General features: G+C 44.5%; 2 protein-coding genes across 9 annotated transcripts in view; one reads left to right on the plus strand and one right to left on the minus strand.

Moving 5' to 3' along the window:
• The window catches only part of MIPOL1 (mirror-image polydactyly 1), a 291843-nt gene extending 289538 nt beyond the window's left edge, over nucleotides 1–2305 (minus strand). For 2 of the 5 annotated variants that reach the window (XM_034768593.1, XM_034768597.1), the window contains exon 1: nucleotides 1948–2076. The gene's annotated coding sequence lies outside the window, so the exon portion shown is untranslated. Of the gene's footprint in view, nucleotides 1–1947 lie in introns of all 5 variants that reach the window. The other 3 variants (XM_034768596.1, XM_034768595.1, XM_034768594.1) reach the window with 3 other exon arrangements.
• SLC25A21 (solute carrier family 25 member 21) overlaps nucleotides 1551–17399 on the plus strand; it is a 369071-nt gene continuing 353222 nt past the window's right edge. Inside the window, exon 1 of one of the 4 annotated variants that reach the window (XM_034768604.1) lies at nucleotides 1551–2044. In XM_034768604.1, coding sequence (XP_034624495.1) covers nucleotides 1978–2044 — 67 coding nt within the window. In that variant the 5' untranslated portion in view covers nucleotides 1551–1977. The remainder of the gene's footprint in view (nucleotides 2045–17399) is intronic. The other 3 variants (XM_034768602.1, XM_034768600.1, XM_034768598.1) reach the window with 3 other exon arrangements.

The following is a 17399-nucleotide window of genomic DNA, read 5'->3' on the forward strand; positions in this document are numbered from 1 at the left end:
AGAGGGTGTGATATTTTCCAGGGAATGCCTTGCTGCTAAATGATGAACTAGCACTCGGCTGAGCCCTCAAGGATTAACTTGTTGTTAATGTAGCCTCACACTCTACGAGGCAGCACTAATGAAGGGAGGAGACACAATAGATGCATGGCAGTGGCTGCACACATTCCCAGCGGAAACAACAGTGATGATGAACCCACTCTATCCCACTGGAGCGCACCACTCCCTCCACTTTCCAAAGTGCCAAGGGTGTATGTGTGTACGACAGACACACAGTGTGTGTGTGTGTGTGCGCGTCTGAAAGAGAGAGAGAGATGCACATTACCCCTTTAAGTATGCTGACCCCACTCTAAATACGCCTCTACCCCGATATAACGCTGTCCTCGGAAGCCAAAAAATCTTACCGCGTTATAGGTGAAACTGCGTTATATCGAACTTGCTTTGATCCGCTGGAGCGCACAGCCCCCCCACCCCCCCGAGGGCTGCTTTACCGCATTATATCTGAATTCGTGTTATATTCGGTCGCATTATATCGGGTATATCGGTGTAGAGGTGCACACTGACTCTTTAAGTAGATCAGCAAGTTGAGACAACAGCTGCTGCCTGTAAGCTCCCTTTGTCCTGAGCCCTATAGTGTCCGTCTGCCCGCTCTGGGGAGATGAGATATAGGACGGCAGAAGGAGGGGTACACCCTGATGTCACCACCCCTCTTCCAGGGCCGGCTTTAGGAAGTGCGGGGCCCGATTCGAACAGTTTCGACGGGGTCCCGACAGGGATGACTAAAAAATAAATATGTAAAAAAAACACGTGGGGCTTGTACTCACCGGGTCACGCTCCTAGTCTTTGGCAGCGGGTCCTTAACTTGCTCCAGGTCTTCGGTGGCACTGAAGGACCCGCTGCCAAAGTGCCGCCAAAGACCCGGAGCGAGTGAAGGACCCACTGCCAAAGTGCCGCCAAAGACCTGGAGCACCGCCGGGTAAGTAAAAATTAAAAAGGCGCCTCTAGCCAGGGAAGGGATTCTCTGCCACTTGCTCCCCACTCTGCGCGGCCCTGGCCCTGGGGCCCTCTTAGGCGCCGGGCCCGATTCGGGGGAATTGGTGGAATTGGCCTAAAGCCCTCTTCCCCTTCACCCCCTGCACAGCAAGCAGAAGGCTCCCAGGAGCAGCGCCAAGGCAGAGGGCAAAAGCAGCAAAGGGCAGTGGGGCGGGAGGGGGAGGGACACCTGAACTACCCCACAATTGATAGCCTGCTGGGCAGCTGCCCCACAGTGAACTTAGGGGAGCTGATAAGAGGGCTACTGGCCCACCCTGGTTCCAAGCCCCCACCAGCTAGCTCCAATGGACTGCTCTTCCTGCAAGCAGTGGACAAAGCAGGCAGCTGCCAAACAACGTTAAGGGAGCATTGCACAACTTTAAACCCCCATGTTCTCTAATTGATCAGTGATGTAACAAGTTAACCAGGACCACATTCAGTAGGAGTTACTGTACCTCCTGCTTCCCTGCCCCTTGTGACAGGGCTTCCCCCTTTCCACTCTCCAAACTTGCTTCCTCTCAGTCTACCCGCAGGGCCTGAATTACAGACTGCAAAGCAAAGGGGACCTACCCTCTGGGGCAGTGCAGCGGCTCTAGGCCCAGGATCTGGCCCGTAGCTGCCCCAACCCCCCGCCCACTGGGTATAAAGGTTGCGGGGGAGGGGGGGAACGCACGCACGCAATAGGCAGGTCTCTGCACGTGCAACTGGGTTCTTTCTTCGCTCTCACGCCCTCTGCCTCTTCCTCCTCCCGTCTAGCCACAGTCCCAGGGTGGAAGGACGCTCGCGCTTCCCCCTGCCAGTTGCCACTCTTTGCCAGGGGCTGGTCTCCATCCCCCCCCGTCTCGGGCTCTTTCCCCTCACTGGGGCTAGCGCTAGTTCTGCCCCCAGGCCGCCTCTGCCGGGTACTTCGGGACTGACCGCTCTGCTGCTTTCCCAGCGCAGCTGAAGATGTCCAGGAAGCCGGGCGGCTTTTTGCAGGAGGCTTCTCACCAGATCACGGCCGGCGGCTCAGCGGGTAAGTCGGACATTTTCCTCCCAGGCACTCTGCGCTGCCTGCTCTCTGATTATTATGTATTGGAGAGTGTGATTCAGTTCACCAACATTTCCTGACTTTGGCTAGCCGTGGGCACAACCTCCCCTGATGAATGCGCTGCGAAGCTAAGCCTGGGCACGTGAAAATCCACTCTGCGCCCCCTCCCCCCAAACGTGTCCCGGGCATGGAGTCCAAAAAGCCTTGATCAAGTGCCCAGTCTCGTCCCAGTCCCTGGCTGTTGGCTGCTCCTCCCCCTGTGTGTGCGTGCAGCCAGTTGCACTGACTAAAGGAGATGAGGTGACAGCCTGCTCTTTGGTTCCCTGTTTCAACAGTTCCCCTGTCTGGGAACTTCAAACCAGCCTCCTTGGCGTTTTGATTCAGCTCTCTTAACCCAGAAGAACCGAGTGGGTTTCCCCTCCTTTGATTTTACAAATAAACTGAATGGGTGTAGAAATTAGCACGTGTAGTTCTCCTGTCAGTGTTTGTTGCAATATATAGCAGTGGACTATAGGTTGCTGATAAAATACAGTAACTCCTCACTTAATATCCTCCCAGTTAGGCAGCTGCCTACTTTGTCCACTGCTTGCAGGAAGAGCAGCCAGTTGGAGCCAGCTGGTGGGGGCTTGGAACTAGGGTGGACAGGCAGCCCCCCCCATCAGCGCCCCTAAGTTCCCTGTGCAGCAACTGCCCAGCAGGCTATCAATTGCTGGGCAGTTCAGCTGTCCTTTCCCCCTCTTCCCCCTCCCCCAGTGTTGCTCCTGCCCTCTGCCTTGGAGCTGCTCCTGGGAGCCGCCTGCTTGCTCTGTGGGGGGGGGGGGGGCGGGAGAGGGGTGCTGATGTCAGGGTGTCCCCCTCCCCCTGCTCCTCCTCCTGTACCCCATCTCCCCAGAGCAGGGCTCAAAGTAAGCTTGCTGGCAGCAGCTGCTGTTTCAACTTGCTAATCTATTTAAAAAGTCAGTGTACTTAGAGTAGTGTCAGCGTACTTAAAGGGGCTGTGCATGTCTCTTTCTCACACACATGCATCCCCCAGGCACTTAGGGAAGTGGAGGGAATGGTGCACTCCAGTGGGATAGAATGGGTTCATCATCACATTCAGTTTCCACAGGGACTGTTCGCAGCCACTGCCATGCATCTATTGTCACCTCCCTCCATTAGTGCTGCCTTGTAGAGTGTGAGGCCACATTAACAGTTCATCATTTAGCAGCAAGGCATTCTCTGGGAAATATCCCACCCTCTGATTCCACCACCTCAACCAAGCTTCACAATCATCATTGCTGTGTACAGTATTAAATTGTTTGTTTATATACAAAGACACACACACACACAGTACAAGTTTTAAAGTCTTTTGTCTGGCAAAAACAATTTCCCTGGAACCTCCCCTCCCCATTTACATTAATTCTTATGGGGAAACTGGATTCGCTTAACGTTGTTTCGTTTAAAGTAGCATTTTTCAGGAACATAACTACAACATTAAGCGAGGAATTACAGTATTCTCTCTGAGGCCCCAAAAACTACAGTTTACAATAGTGTTACAACAGTATTTTAGGCCATTATGGAATAATGGTGAAATATTTAAAACATAGGAATGGCCATACTGGTTCAGGCCAATGGTCCATTGCCTTCCAACATTGGCTGATGCCGATGCTTCAGAGGGAATGAACAGAACAGAGCAATTTGGGGAGTGATCCATTCCCTGTCCTCCTGTCCCAATTTCTGGCACTCAGAGGTTTTGAGGACTCTGCTGTGCTTTGGACTAAGCTTGTATATAGCGTAGCATGATTATTTTTTAAAGGCTGCGATGATTTAGATCGGTTTACTGTTTAACAATAATGGTGCTACTGGTCCACTGTGACTGCTTTATCTTTTCCTTGCAGAAGCATGGACTTAATTTAATATATTTTTCATATTTCCATACTATGATCCTCTATAAATCCTTATTGGAGTGTTTATACCATATAGAAAGCAGTGTTAAACTTCGGAAACTTACCTAGCATTTTTGTGACACATTTTATGTAGCACATTTGATATCATTAAGTTAAAATAGATGCTGGATTGTTATTACTGATGTAGAATATTATGTCCCATTGTTAATAGTACTTGAAGGTATGTCGTTCAGGGTTTACAATTCTGCAATATTAATAGTAAAAATTGCACTGCATTGAAACTGTAACTATTTACAATGGAAGCACACTGTATTGCTCTTTGTACTTTAGCAGTAATCTTTACAATCAGATATACTGTTGCATCTCCAGGAAGAAATGAAAGTACCTAACATCTTACACTTTTCTAAGATAAATATAGCATTAAACAAACAAAATCAACTTGTAATAATCAATGACATTATTTTAAAAAAATGTACCTGTCACTAATTGATTAGATTATTAAAACAGTAAACTTTAAATATCACAAATTTATGATATTCAGTTTTTGCATTTAATTCAGCTTGGACAATGACAGTATTTCTAGTTTCTGATTGTCATAGTAGAACATTTCAGTGTTTGGGTTGCAAGTAGTGCAGAGTGCGCTCATGTCTAAAGAAAATATTACTTTTTTAGTTTATTTAAATTGTGTAAGCATTTTAACTAGGTGGTGTAAAATATTTTTTTATTAGACTTAAACTAGTAGATAGTATCTCTTTTGGCTTAAAATACTTAACACTCAGTCTGTCATTGAGGTATTATAGTCTATTACAATGGTTTTCAAACTTTTTTTCTGGCAACCCAATTGAAGAAAATTGTTGATGCCTGCGACCCAACAGAGCTGGGGATGAGGGGTTTGGGGTGCAGAAAGGGGCTCTGGGTTTGGGGGGGCTCAGGGCTGGGGCAGGGGGTTGGGGTGTTGGAGGGGGTCAGGTCTCTGGGCTGCGGGTATAGGCTCTAGGGTGCAGCCAGGGATGAGGAATTTGGGGTGCAGAAGGGGGCTCAGGGCATGGGATTGGGGTGCAGGGTTGGGGCACGGGTTTACCTCAGCCCACTCCTGGTCATACAGCAGGGTTGCTAAGGCAGGCTTCCTGCCTGTCCTGGCACCGTGGACTGCGCTGTGCCCCAGAAGCAGCCAGTAGCAGGTTCGGCTCCTAGGTGGAGATGCGCAAGCGGTTCCACCTGGCTCTTGTCTGCAGGCGCACACACACAGCTCCCATTGGTTGGTTCCCGGCCAATGGGAGTGCAGAGCTGGTGCTTGGGGTGGGGGCAGCACGCGGAGCCTGTGCCTCCCCTTCTCCCCCCACTGGTCCACCTAGGAGCCGGACCTGCTGCTGGCCGCTTCTGGGGCACAGCACGGTGTCAGAACAGATAGGGATTAGCCTACCTTAGCCAGGCAGCACCAGACTTTTAACAGCCCAGTCAGCAGTGCTGACCAGAGCCATCGCAACTCAGTGCCTAGGGTTACCATACATCCGGATTTTCCCGGACATATCTAGCTTTTTGGTCCTCAAATCCCCGTCCGGGAGGAATTTCCAAAAAGCCAGACATGTCTGGGAAAATAGGGAGGCATGGTAAGGGGACCGCCTCCTCCCCGGGCTCCAACTTTCCCGGCTCCCGCCGCTCTCCACCACGCGCTGGGACTGAAGCAACTTCCCCAGTGCAGCAGCAGCCGGAGCCCGAGGATGCCGCCTGCCGCCTCTGTGCCCCCGCAGATCAGGGAGGTTTTTAGTTTTGCTGCAGCCACTCGCACTTGGGCAAAAGACGCTCAGGGGACCCCGAGTGCGAATGGAGTGGCTGCAGCAAAACTAACAACTCCAGTTGGAAAACCACTAGTCTATTAGGCCTTGATACAGTAAAGAGTATAAATGTGTTTAATTTAAAATCCCACAATATACAGTATAAACCTGACAAATATAAATACCGGTAAATAAAGCAAACAGAGTAAAAAACAAAGCCACGTAAGCACAACAAACATTAGTTAGTCTGGAATAGCAGATTTTCCATCTCAAATCATTATCCAAATCTAATGGGTTTTTCTCTTCTTGACTGTCACTTTTTTGTTTACTTTTGCTTTTAATCTTTGCTACAAGGAGATAACACTCATTTACCATCCTTGATTTGCAAAAATAAATACATGCAGTGATTCTTAGACAAAATTAATAGTTTGGCAGAAAAATAATAAATCTATGTCATGCCTAGAGCTATGATATGCACTTTACCACCATAAACACGAGTAAATATCTAACCCTAAATGACTGGCTGAGGACTGAGGCCCCCTGCTCAGCTAAGGCCTTAGATAATTTTTCCAGCTGTTCTACCTCTGTCTATCCCCGCCCATGCCACCCCTTGAAGGCAACCCTGACTCCTTTGTGGACACCTCAAACCTGAAATATGTAATCTAATTGGGCAGAACATTGTGAAAAGAAAACATGATTTAAACTAAATATGCAATTTGGCAAGTGACAAGTTGGGGAGTAAAAAAAAACAGGGAGTCCTTGTGGAACCTTAGAGACTAACAAATTTATTTGGGCATAAGCTTTCATGGGATAAAACCCACTTCATCAGATGTATGAAGTAAAAAATACAGGAGTAGGTATAAATACATGAAAGAATGGGGGTGCTTTACCAAGTTTTAGGTCAGTCTAACGAAATATTATCAGCAGACCCACTCTAGGCCACAAGCCCACACTTTTCCAAAGATTATTTCCTTCACCTTGTGTCCAGTCTGTCTCCTACTTCGAGCTCCTCACATCAAGTTCCAACAGACAGCAAAAGTTCCTTTAACCACTTGTTCAAGAAACCTTTCCCTGAGCTTCCTCAGAGCCACCAAGTGCTTCCCTCATCTCCAGGGTTCTTTACCCAGTTCAGATCACTTTAGCTCTTCTGGTTGCTGCCCACAGAAACTCCTGCTTCTTCTGAACATTTTTCTCTTACTAGAGAAAAAGTATCACAGCAATTCCTTCTCCCTATCTATCTATAAGGAAAAGAAGGATGCTTTTATGCCATTTCTCTTCCTAGAGTGCCTTGCTATCAAGCCTTCAGTTCGCAAGTACCCTGGGAACAACTGTTCCTCACAATGTTTGTGGTCTGGGTAAAACTTAAATTTCCAGCTCTGCCCTATTCCATCCCCTCTTAAAGGGCCAGCTTTGCTCTATCATACCATGGGAGTGGATTATGTTGTCCAAGAAGCCATATCAAGGGAAGGAGCCAAGGAATGAGAAGGAAAACAGGACGGTTTGACAATTGGGCACTGGAGCAGTTGGTTAGAAAAGCACATGAGGGTGTGGGTTTATACCTGGGGGGAAGTGTGTATGAAATGGAAAGTATGACTCTTGTATATGGTGGTGGAGTGAAAAACAGGATAGAGACTAGGAACTGTATTTAGAAGGTGAGGGATTGTGTGCAGGTTTTACAACTGGGGGATGAGGTGGAAATCAGTACTGGGCATTTGTTACTGGAGCAGATAAGCAGTGGACAGAGTTTACATCTAGGAGAAAGATTGGGTGTAGATGTTTGTTAGTGGAATAAGAGTTTGGTAGCTGAGAGAGGGACTGGGATGCTTGTGGAGGTTAGGAGGATGGTCAGCAAAGAGGAAGGGGGAACAGTCTGGCTAATTGGTGAAAGGAGGTTAATGAGAGGATTAAAAAATGTGTAGTTTGGGTTCATTGCCTGTGGGGGCAGGTTATAATTATGAGCAGGAGATTGGATTGGATGACTGACTGAGGTTGGACCATTACATAAGTAAGTGTATTTTTTTTCAGTACAGTGAATTGAAGTGTGCTTTTTTTCAGTTCTGTAATAGCTAAACAGTGAGTCAAGGCATGGAATATTATATCTGGAATTAACAGGAAAACATGAGTTTTCTTTAGTGTTAAACAGAACAAAAATAGATTACAAAGATTTCATTAAAAAGAAAATCCTAGTTCAGCTTCAGCTATGGATCTGCTATCAGCACATCCATAATACATCTAAGGATGGCTGGCTGGAAACCATTATTTGAAAAGTCCAATAGAAGATAAAGTGGCCCAGCTGTATTGGCTCTCCAATTCAAAAGGATCATAAAATCCCTTTGCTTATTCTGTCACTGAAAAGAATCTAGACCAAGAGGTAGCCCCGCCCACAATGTAAGTGCAGACCTGACTCAAGGTAGAGGAAAAGTTGCAGGATTCTGTTGATCACCATCCATGAGCTGACTGACTCCCAGACAGACTTGCCACAGTATCTTGCTGATTGTCAGTCTTCCAAACCAATTCCTAATGGACTGAGTATAAACATCATCTTACATAATCACATCCTGGCCTGAGTCAAATAGTGTGCTGCCAGCTTAATATTCCTAAAACACTGTAACTTGACACCTTTCCATCTGCAGACCCTTGATGCTAACTGTAAACTCACAAGTAATCATTAGAGGTGACTACCTAACTTCTACCTTTTTGAGTTTATATATCCACTTGTTTAGGACATATACATGTGCCAATAATAGAATTATAACCATATTTTGAAGTTGAAATTCTGAAATGTTGACTTACTGTTTGTCAATAATAAATACAAGGGAGGATTTCAAATCCAATGTGCTGATTGGATCATAGAATATCATCCTTCTGCTGTGATTCATGGTTTTCTTTTTCTTCTATTTACCCTGTTTAATAAATAGTATTGTACTAGAATTAGCACTCATGTCTTCTAGTCTTTGAAAAGAATACTGGAAATTGAAATTTCATATGTAATAAAACATCCTTCATTTAAAAACTTTCATTTTAAACTGAAATAGTTGTGACCTTTTTGCTTTTGTTTTTTCATAGAATAATATGGTTATTGGTTGGCTGAACTTTTTGGCTCAGATTTTTTGAAAGAGGCTACAGGAGTTAGGTACCCAATCTAACTGAAATTCAATTGAATTTAGGACCCTCACTCTATTGGGCTCCCTTGGAAATTCCAGCCTCTGTCTTTTGAGAGGTTTCAGAGTAGCAGCTGTGTAGTCTGTATCCACAAAAAGAACAGGAGTACTTGTGGCACTTTAGAGACTAACAAATTTATTTGAGCATAAGCTTTCGTGGGCTACAGCCCACTTCTTACTGTGTTCCATTTTATGCATCTGATGAAGATAATATACATACAGAGAACATGAAAAAGTAGAAGTAGCCTTACCAACTGTAAGAGGCTAATTAATTAAGATGAGCTATTATTGGACCCCGTGCCCCTAACTGCCCCCCACCACCCCATCCAACCCCCCCTCTTCCTTCCTGACTGCTCCGCGGGACCCCCTGCCCATACAACCATCTCTTCTCCCTAACTGCCCCCCACCCCTGACTGCCCCCTGCTGCCCCATCCAATCCCTCCTCATTCCTGACAGCGCCCCTGGGACCCCTGCTCCATCCACCCTGTCTGCTCCCTGACCATCCCCAGAACCCCCTGCCCCTGACTGCCCCCCACCGCCCCATCCAACCCGTCCTCTCCTTCCTAACTTGCACCCTCCCCGAGACTCCTGCCCCATGCAACCACCCCTTCTCCCTGACTACCCCCGGAAACCCCACCCCCATTTAGCCCCCCTGTTCCTTGCCCTCTGACCGCCCCCGCCCCTATCCATACCCATGGCCCCTGCCCTCTATCCAGCCCTGCCCCCTTACCACACTGCCTGGAGCCAGCCACGCACTGTGCAGTACAGAGAACCGGGTCAGGCCAGGCTCTGCAGCTGCGCTACCCCAGGAGCTTGCAGCCCCGCTGCCCAGAGCACTGTGCCCACAGTGCTAATGATGCCAATATTTCTTGGGCCTCTCCTTGGCCAGGATCTGCAGGAGCATTTGTCCCTAAAATTTTATACCTGCAGTCCGACCTACATGTTAAAACATCAGAGAGGTAGTATGATTCTCTCAAGTGGGTTGGGGTTTCTTCCTAATTAAGGACTCTAATTATATTGAAGATAATTGTTCTTTTAAAAAAAAAACAGACAATAAGCTTGGGTATATGGCAAAAGGAATCTTGAAATTAAAGGGTTAAGATGTATATTAAAACAAAAAACTGCTTTTACTTTTGCCACTCATTTTCTGTGTTATCCACAAGATGGCAGTGTAAGACTTTAAGATGTATACTTAGCCTTTGCAGGTGAGACAAAATTTCAATATGTCAATCTAGATGAAAAATATTTTTTCAAACAATGTAAAGATAGAGGCAGGAAAAATACATATACATAATCAATAGGGTCTGAAAACAAACATACTACATAAATCTTCTGTGTATATATGCATACATTAATTTAATAAAGTTAAACATCTGTTATATTAGGAATTCTATAGTCTAAGAAACAGCAGTTTCTTTCCCCCCAAAAGTTAATACTGTGAAGATGAATGACATAAAATTTTCTGTTTTACAGCAAATCTACAGTAAAGATCACATAACATAATAATATGTAAGTGGCCAGAAGGGGGAGGATAGTTTTGTGATTAATATACAATGTTATAAATCAGGATCTCTGGGGTGAAATCCTGGTTCCATTGATATCAATGGCTGTTTTGCATTGACTTCAACAGAGTAGGATTTCATCCTTGGATTCTATACCCAGTTCTGCCACAGACTTCATGTGACCTTGCAAAAATCACTTAATCTCTCTCTGTCAGTGGCCCTCAACCTTTCCAGACTACTGTACCCCTTTCAGGAGTCTGATTTGTCTTGCATACCACCCCAAGTTTAATCTCACTTAAAAACTACTTGCTTACAAAATCAGACATAAAAATATAAGTGTCACAGCACACTATTACAAAAAAATTGCTTTGTCATTTTTACCACATAATTATAAAATCAATTGGAATATAAATATTGTACTTACATTTCAGTGTATAATATATAGAGCAGTATAAACAAGTCATTTTGTATGAAATTTTAGTTTGTACTGACTTTGCTAGTGCTTATGTAGCCTGATGTAAAACTAGGCAAATATCTAGATGAGTTGCTCTACCCCCTTGAAGACCTCTGCTACCTCCCAGGAGTACACATACCCCTTTTTGAGAACCACTGTTCTAGGTCACCCACCGGTGGATAGGCAGCATAGCCTGATGGTCAGAGCAGAAAGCTGACTCAGTGGTCAGAGCAGAATCAGAGGCCAAAACCAGAGGCATGGTCAGGAGACAAGCCAATAGTTGGTCAGGAGTCAGAACAAGACCAAAAGGTAGGGTCAGAAGACAAGCCAGAAGTCAGAATCAGGAGTTCTGAGGCTGGCAGGGACTAGGGCTAGAGCAGAGCAGGCAAGAGTGTGGGGAGCAAGGGCTGGACAGGAAGCAATCAGGTGCAGCTGCAGGCCTGGAACCCATTGAGCACCCCCACTTAAATGGTGGTCACTTGGCTCTTCTGGCCAGTCAAGAGCACAGTCACTTAGTGCAGGTTTATTGGGCCTACCTGAACTAGGGTTGCCAACTTTCTAATCACACAAAACCGAACACCCCTACCCCTTCCCTGAGGCCCTGCCCCTTCCCCAAAGCCCTGCCCCCTTTCACTCCATCTCACCTCCCTCCATCACTCACTGTCCCCCACCCTCACTCACTTTCACCTAGCTAGGGCAGGGTTGGGGTGCAGGAGGGGGTGAAGGCTCCACAGGCTTGGGGGTGATGACAGGGATGAGGGGTTTGGAGTGCAGGAGGGGGCTCAGAGCTGGGGTAGGGGGTTGGGATGTGGGCTCCGTCCGGGCAGCAACTACCTCAGGTGGCTTCTGGAAGAGGCTGGCATGTCGCCCTCCTAGGCAGATTGGCCAGGGGGCTGCTCCCATTGGCCGTGGCCGTGGCCGTGCTCGGGGTGGGGGCAACGCACGGCGCTCCCATAGCCGCCTAGGAGCTGGACATGCTGGCTACTTCCAGGAGCCGCACGGAGCAAGGACAGGCAGGGAGCTTGCCTTAGCCCCGCTGCACTGCCGTCAGCGGTGCTGACCAGAGCCGCCAGGGTCCCTTATCAACCAGGCATTCCAGTAGAAAATTGGATGCCTGACAACCTTAAGCTCAACTCATTGGGTTGCTAGGCGACTGAGCCTAGGGGCCGCTGAGTTCTTGATGCTTTATGCCTCAATTTTCTGAATCTGCTTTAAAAAAACAAAGAGGGGCGGGGGGAAGGGACGCATGGACCAGTTTGTGAGCAATAGTGCCACTAAAGCCTGGTCAACACTTAAAACTTAGGTCAATGTAGCTACAGCACTCTCACACTCCTGAGTGCTGTAGTTGGGCTGAGATAACTCCTAGTATAAATGTAGCTAGGTCAATGGAAGGAATGCTTCAGTCAATGTAGCTACCATTGCTCAGGGAGGTAAAACTCCTAAAGTGATGGGAAAAACCCCTTCTGTCGATGTAGGCTGTGTTTGCACTATACGGCTATGCTGCTATACTTCCAGTAGTGTAGACATGGTCTTAGTCTGCTTTTGATTGAACCTATAGCTGAGCCAGTTCCTCTAAGCATCTAGCATGCTGTAAATGCTAAATTTCACCTCTGTAAACACCAGACTCTCCAATAACTGAATGTCTAGTGGCCTGCACATCCCAGTTTATTTATTGGATTGTCCCTTGGACTTTTTTTATTTTTTAACGCTGGCAGCTATACAAAGATTGCAATGCAAGCATGGGGCCTTTTTTCCTGCAGTTGAAGACTGTTAAGAAAGGTGATGCCCCCAAAGATCATTGACATTACAAAGCCCTAGGGACAACCTGTGTATAGTGGTGTAGTCCTGGTGGACAAATGTTGTTGTCTGGGAGTGCCTGAAAATTGTTTTGTAGGATTAGAATTCAGATGTTTTTGGCTCTTAGACTTGTGTTCAATCCATTAGACTACATCGTTGCTGCTATTTTTGTTTTTGTTCTCTAGATTCTCAATTTTAATTTTGGTAGGAAATTTAATTTACAGGTCACTTTTCATCCTTTGGTTAATAGATCATTTCCCAGTTAGGACATGCTTTTCATGGTTTCCTGGGCATTACGTTGTTTGTGTTACACTGAAATGTGTTGATGACTGATTTCCTCCAGGACCACCCAGACAAAAACAAAATGTGATGCTTTCCTAATGCTCATACTTTTTTTTAAAAAAAGTGTTCATATTTAACTTGTACTCAAATGCTAATTCTGTAAATATTATCACAGAACTGGGAAACTTCCCTGTTCTCTTATAAACACAACTTTTAACTTTTATTTGTTAAAATGCATGTAATGTTACATATACATTTTGCAAATGTATGTATTTGTAAGATACTCATAAAACTGAAGAGTAGCTTGACTTTCGTCTTTCAGTTGACATCAGGTACCATCCTTGGTTGACTGATCTTGCATGAGAGAATGCTTATTACACCTGTTCTGGTTCTACTACCACAGTATAGAATCATAGAATATCAGGGTTGGAAGGGACCTCAGGAGGTCATCTAGTCCAACCCCCTGCTCAAAGCAGGACCAATCCCCAGACAGACTTTTGCCGCAGATCCCTAAATGGCCCCCTTTAGGATTGAACTCACAACCCTGGGTTTAGCAGGCCAATGCTCAAACCACTGAGCTATCCCTCCCTCCACAGTGGCAGTGTTCCTGACTTCGATTTTTATCATGAGTTTCATGGTATCTGGTGTTTTCCTCAGCTGCTAGAGTCATGAGACTATGTAAGAATCTTATCTTTAAAAAAAAAAAAAAAAAAAAAAAAAACTAAATTTTTAGTCCTCATGGCTGTGGACAAAAGCTTGAAAGTGTACACCCTAAAGTCTCAAAAACCAAAAATAAATGTTGGGGTTCTGTTTGTCTTATCTATTTATTAAAAATCTCTTAATTATGTCAGTCTGATACAAAAAAACCACACACCCCCACTGTGTGTGTGTGTGTGTGTGTGTGACAGTCATCATTTTTGACTGGTTGGGTTGGTAATATTTTATGGCCTTAATTAACAGGTGCTATGAAGATGTAATCTACCGTCAAAACTTAGAATGCTGTCTTGGAGCTAGTGGAAATACAGATACACTATAAAGGAAATAATGGCCTCATGGAGGCCAATAGAGCCCTTGTGAAATAACCATCCTATTGCTTATTGAAACTATTCCCAAGCAGGGGTGGCTCTATGTATTTTGCTGCCCCAAGCAAGGCAGTCAGGCGGCTTTCGGCAGCATGCCTGCGGGATGTCCACTGGTCCCGTGCCTTCGGCATACCTGCCACCGAATTTCCGCCAAAACCACGGGACTGGTGGACCACCCGCAGGCATGCCGCCAAAGGCAGCCTGACTGCCGCCCTCATTGGGACTGGCAGGCTAGCGCCCCAGGCACATGCTTGGTGCGCTGGTGCCTGGAGCGGCCCCTGTTCCCAAGTGTCTGGTACACAAGATGCTACTTCACCGTGAAATCTGACAAATACTGGCACAAAAATGAAAAAACTGTATATTTAAAAATACACAAAATAGTGCTAATTACTAATTTATTAAACGTGGCAATGAGAATGTGAAATACACAATACTTAAACTGGGTAGATATCTGCGTTTAGTGTTGGGATAATTTAGTCTCTTAAATATCTGGTAGCATGCTCTGGGTACCTGAAGCTCCTCTCAGAGCTACCGGTATGCTACCTACCCTGATTACATCTGCTTTTTGATACAGTTCCCTACCAAAGAGGCAACCTAAAGAGGGGAGAGGGAACTAGTACAAGTTAACGTAGCCTCGTAATGTATTTATTTGTGCAAAGAGGAAAGGGTTTTAGAAGACTCAGAGGAACTCAGCTACTTTTCATTGTCCCAATTCCCCCCTCTCATTGCTTGGTTTGTAAAGCCTGAACCATGCAGGGGGACTTTGTGGGATTGGGGGAGTATGTTGCAGAGGCGATCACTTCCTTCCCTGCATCCTTGCTCATGGATGAAAGCAGGGCTGCAAGTGAGTGAGGAACAAACAGTAACTGATTTAACTCCTGTCTGTTCTTAAAATGATCATATATCAAAGTTGGGATGTAAATGGGGATATGAGATGGTCCTTCGTTGAGACAACCTTTACAGTATTTTGTTTCTTTGTGAATGGTTAAGGTAATACCCACTCCACCCCCTGCATCTTCACTTCTTTCCCAGAGGAAGAAAATGGAGATGGATAACTAAATTTGAGATCTCTGTAGTGTTGACAAAGAATTTTTTCTTTCGTGTAGTAGTTGCCCAAAGGGAAGGAAAATTCAGAGGGAGCTTGTAAGCAAGTAGCTGGGCCAGCACACAGTATTTGTGATAGACAATTTTAATATTTCTCTAGTCTCTGAGCAGCTGTTCACTACATAACTATAAAGGGGAGGAGAAGAATGGTATTTGTGAGGAAACAGGCACAAGGCTTTTTTTCCCTCCAAATATTACACATTGAATATTACGAAAGATCAGAGTAAATGGAAAAAAATGTCTTTAGGGGTATGAAACTATTTTACCGTAATGTCAATACATTTAAATTGGTTCAGACTTTTCTTATTAGAATAAATGTTTCCTCTTAAAATGCATGATAATCATAATCAAGACTAAATTTGTTCTGTTATTTATTTTGAAAATGATTGTACATGTTTAGCAGACTTTTGATTTAAATCCCTTGGGATATATTGGAGACAGATGTTTAGATGACCTCATGTTTAAAGTAATGTTGTATTTAGACAGCAGATTAAATTTTACTTAAAATCTTTCCTTATACGTTAGTGATTTGGGATGCACAAAGTAATCAATAATTTATATTGGAAAGATACTACTATATTTCTTTAAAACAGAGGGTTTTTTTCCAGGAGTCTATATGCTACAAAAGATCTGATTATGAAACAGCTTGTTTACAAATGAAAATATTGTTTCTGGCTGGAGGGCTAAATCTGAAACAGATTTTTAAAGTTCCATGAATTTAAATGCAAATTTACCATGTCATTTATACCTTCCCTAAAAAGCTGGTAAAAGCCTGCAACAGGATTTATAATGTAATGTCACTTGAAGACTGCTTTGTAAATCTTAATGAGAGCAAATATTTTATCATTTGCTTTCTTTGAACAATGTTGTCTACCTGGTTACAATCAAGATAATAGTATGTAAGTATGATTGTTCTACATGGGAGGCAGTTCAATGGCCCATAATAAAATCTCCAGTATTTCAACAAAGTAATTATCAAAATTGGCCCATTGAAAATATATGGATATGTATTAATTGATAAAACAGTAATCTTCAAAAGATTAAAGTGACTTACTACTTGCATTAGGCAACACTTTGCCTTTAATGTGTTGTGTTAGATAAAGAGAAGTTATTTAATAAATGGCATGCAGCCATTTGCAGTTGTAACTAAAGTTACTGTATAGCTATCCTTGTCACTACTAACTCTAAAACAAATTAATATTTTACTGGAATAATAAAACCATTCGGGGTTTTTTTCCTCTAAGCTAAAAGAAAAGATTACCTGAAAACATTAGTGATGTTACAATTCTTGGGGCTAAACCCCCTCTTTCACTTAAAGGCATATTTGGGTCTAAAACAGCATAAAAGCTGTATGTCTATTGCACCAGAAACCCAAACCAGAGGGAATTTGCACCCTCTGTACATCATGTTTCTGTGGCTCACTACAGGTGTGTGAAATATAGGTGCATCAAATATGGCCAGTAGGTTCCTCTAGAACATGGATTTGTTTGGAGGGTGTGTGTGAATGTAGTGTCTACCTACTGTTGTTTCTGTGGGCAAAGAGATTTTGCTCAGGCTTTTCCTGTGTAGGGTGACCAGACAGCAAATATAAAAAAATTGGGATGGGGGTGGGGGAGTAATAGGAGTCAAAGACCCAAAAATCCCTATAAAATCGGGACATCTGGTCACCCTATTCCTGTGGGAATCAAGAGTTGGGACTTAGATGCTGATACCTGCTGAAAAATATTGGCAAACATTCTGTTTACTAATATTTACCCTAATTTCTTATTAATAGCTTTGCATGGAAATCAGGATCTGTAGTGTCCTAAGAAGAACAGGAGTACTTGTGGCACCTTAGAGACTAACAAATTTATTAGAGCATAAACTTTCGTGGATTACAGCCCACTTCTTCGGATGCATACAGAATGGAACATATATTGAGGAGATATATATACACACACATACAGAGAGCATGAACAGGTGGGAGTTGTCTTACCAACTCTGAGAGGCCAATTAAGTAAGAGAGAAAAAAACTTTTGAAGTGATAATCAAGCTAGCCCAGTACAGACAGGTTGATAAGAAGTGTGAGAATACTTACAAGGAGAGATAGATTCAATGTTTGTAATGGCTCAGCCATTCCCAGTCCTTATTCAGTCCTTTGTTGATTGTGTCTAGTTTGCATATCAATTCCAGCTCAGCAGTCTCTCGTTGGAGTCTGTTTTTGAAGTTTTTCTGTTGTAATATAGCCACCTCCTACAAGACAGGCCCAACAAAGAAAACAACAGAACACCACTAGCTGTCACCTTCAGCCCCCAACT

The sequence above is a fragment of the Trachemys scripta genome, chromosome 4 (assembly GCF_013100865.1).
Source record: "Trachemys scripta elegans isolate TJP31775 chromosome 4, CAS_Tse_1.0, whole genome shotgun sequence".
Lineage (NCBI taxonomy): Eukaryota > Metazoa > Chordata > Testudines > Emydidae > Trachemys > Trachemys scripta.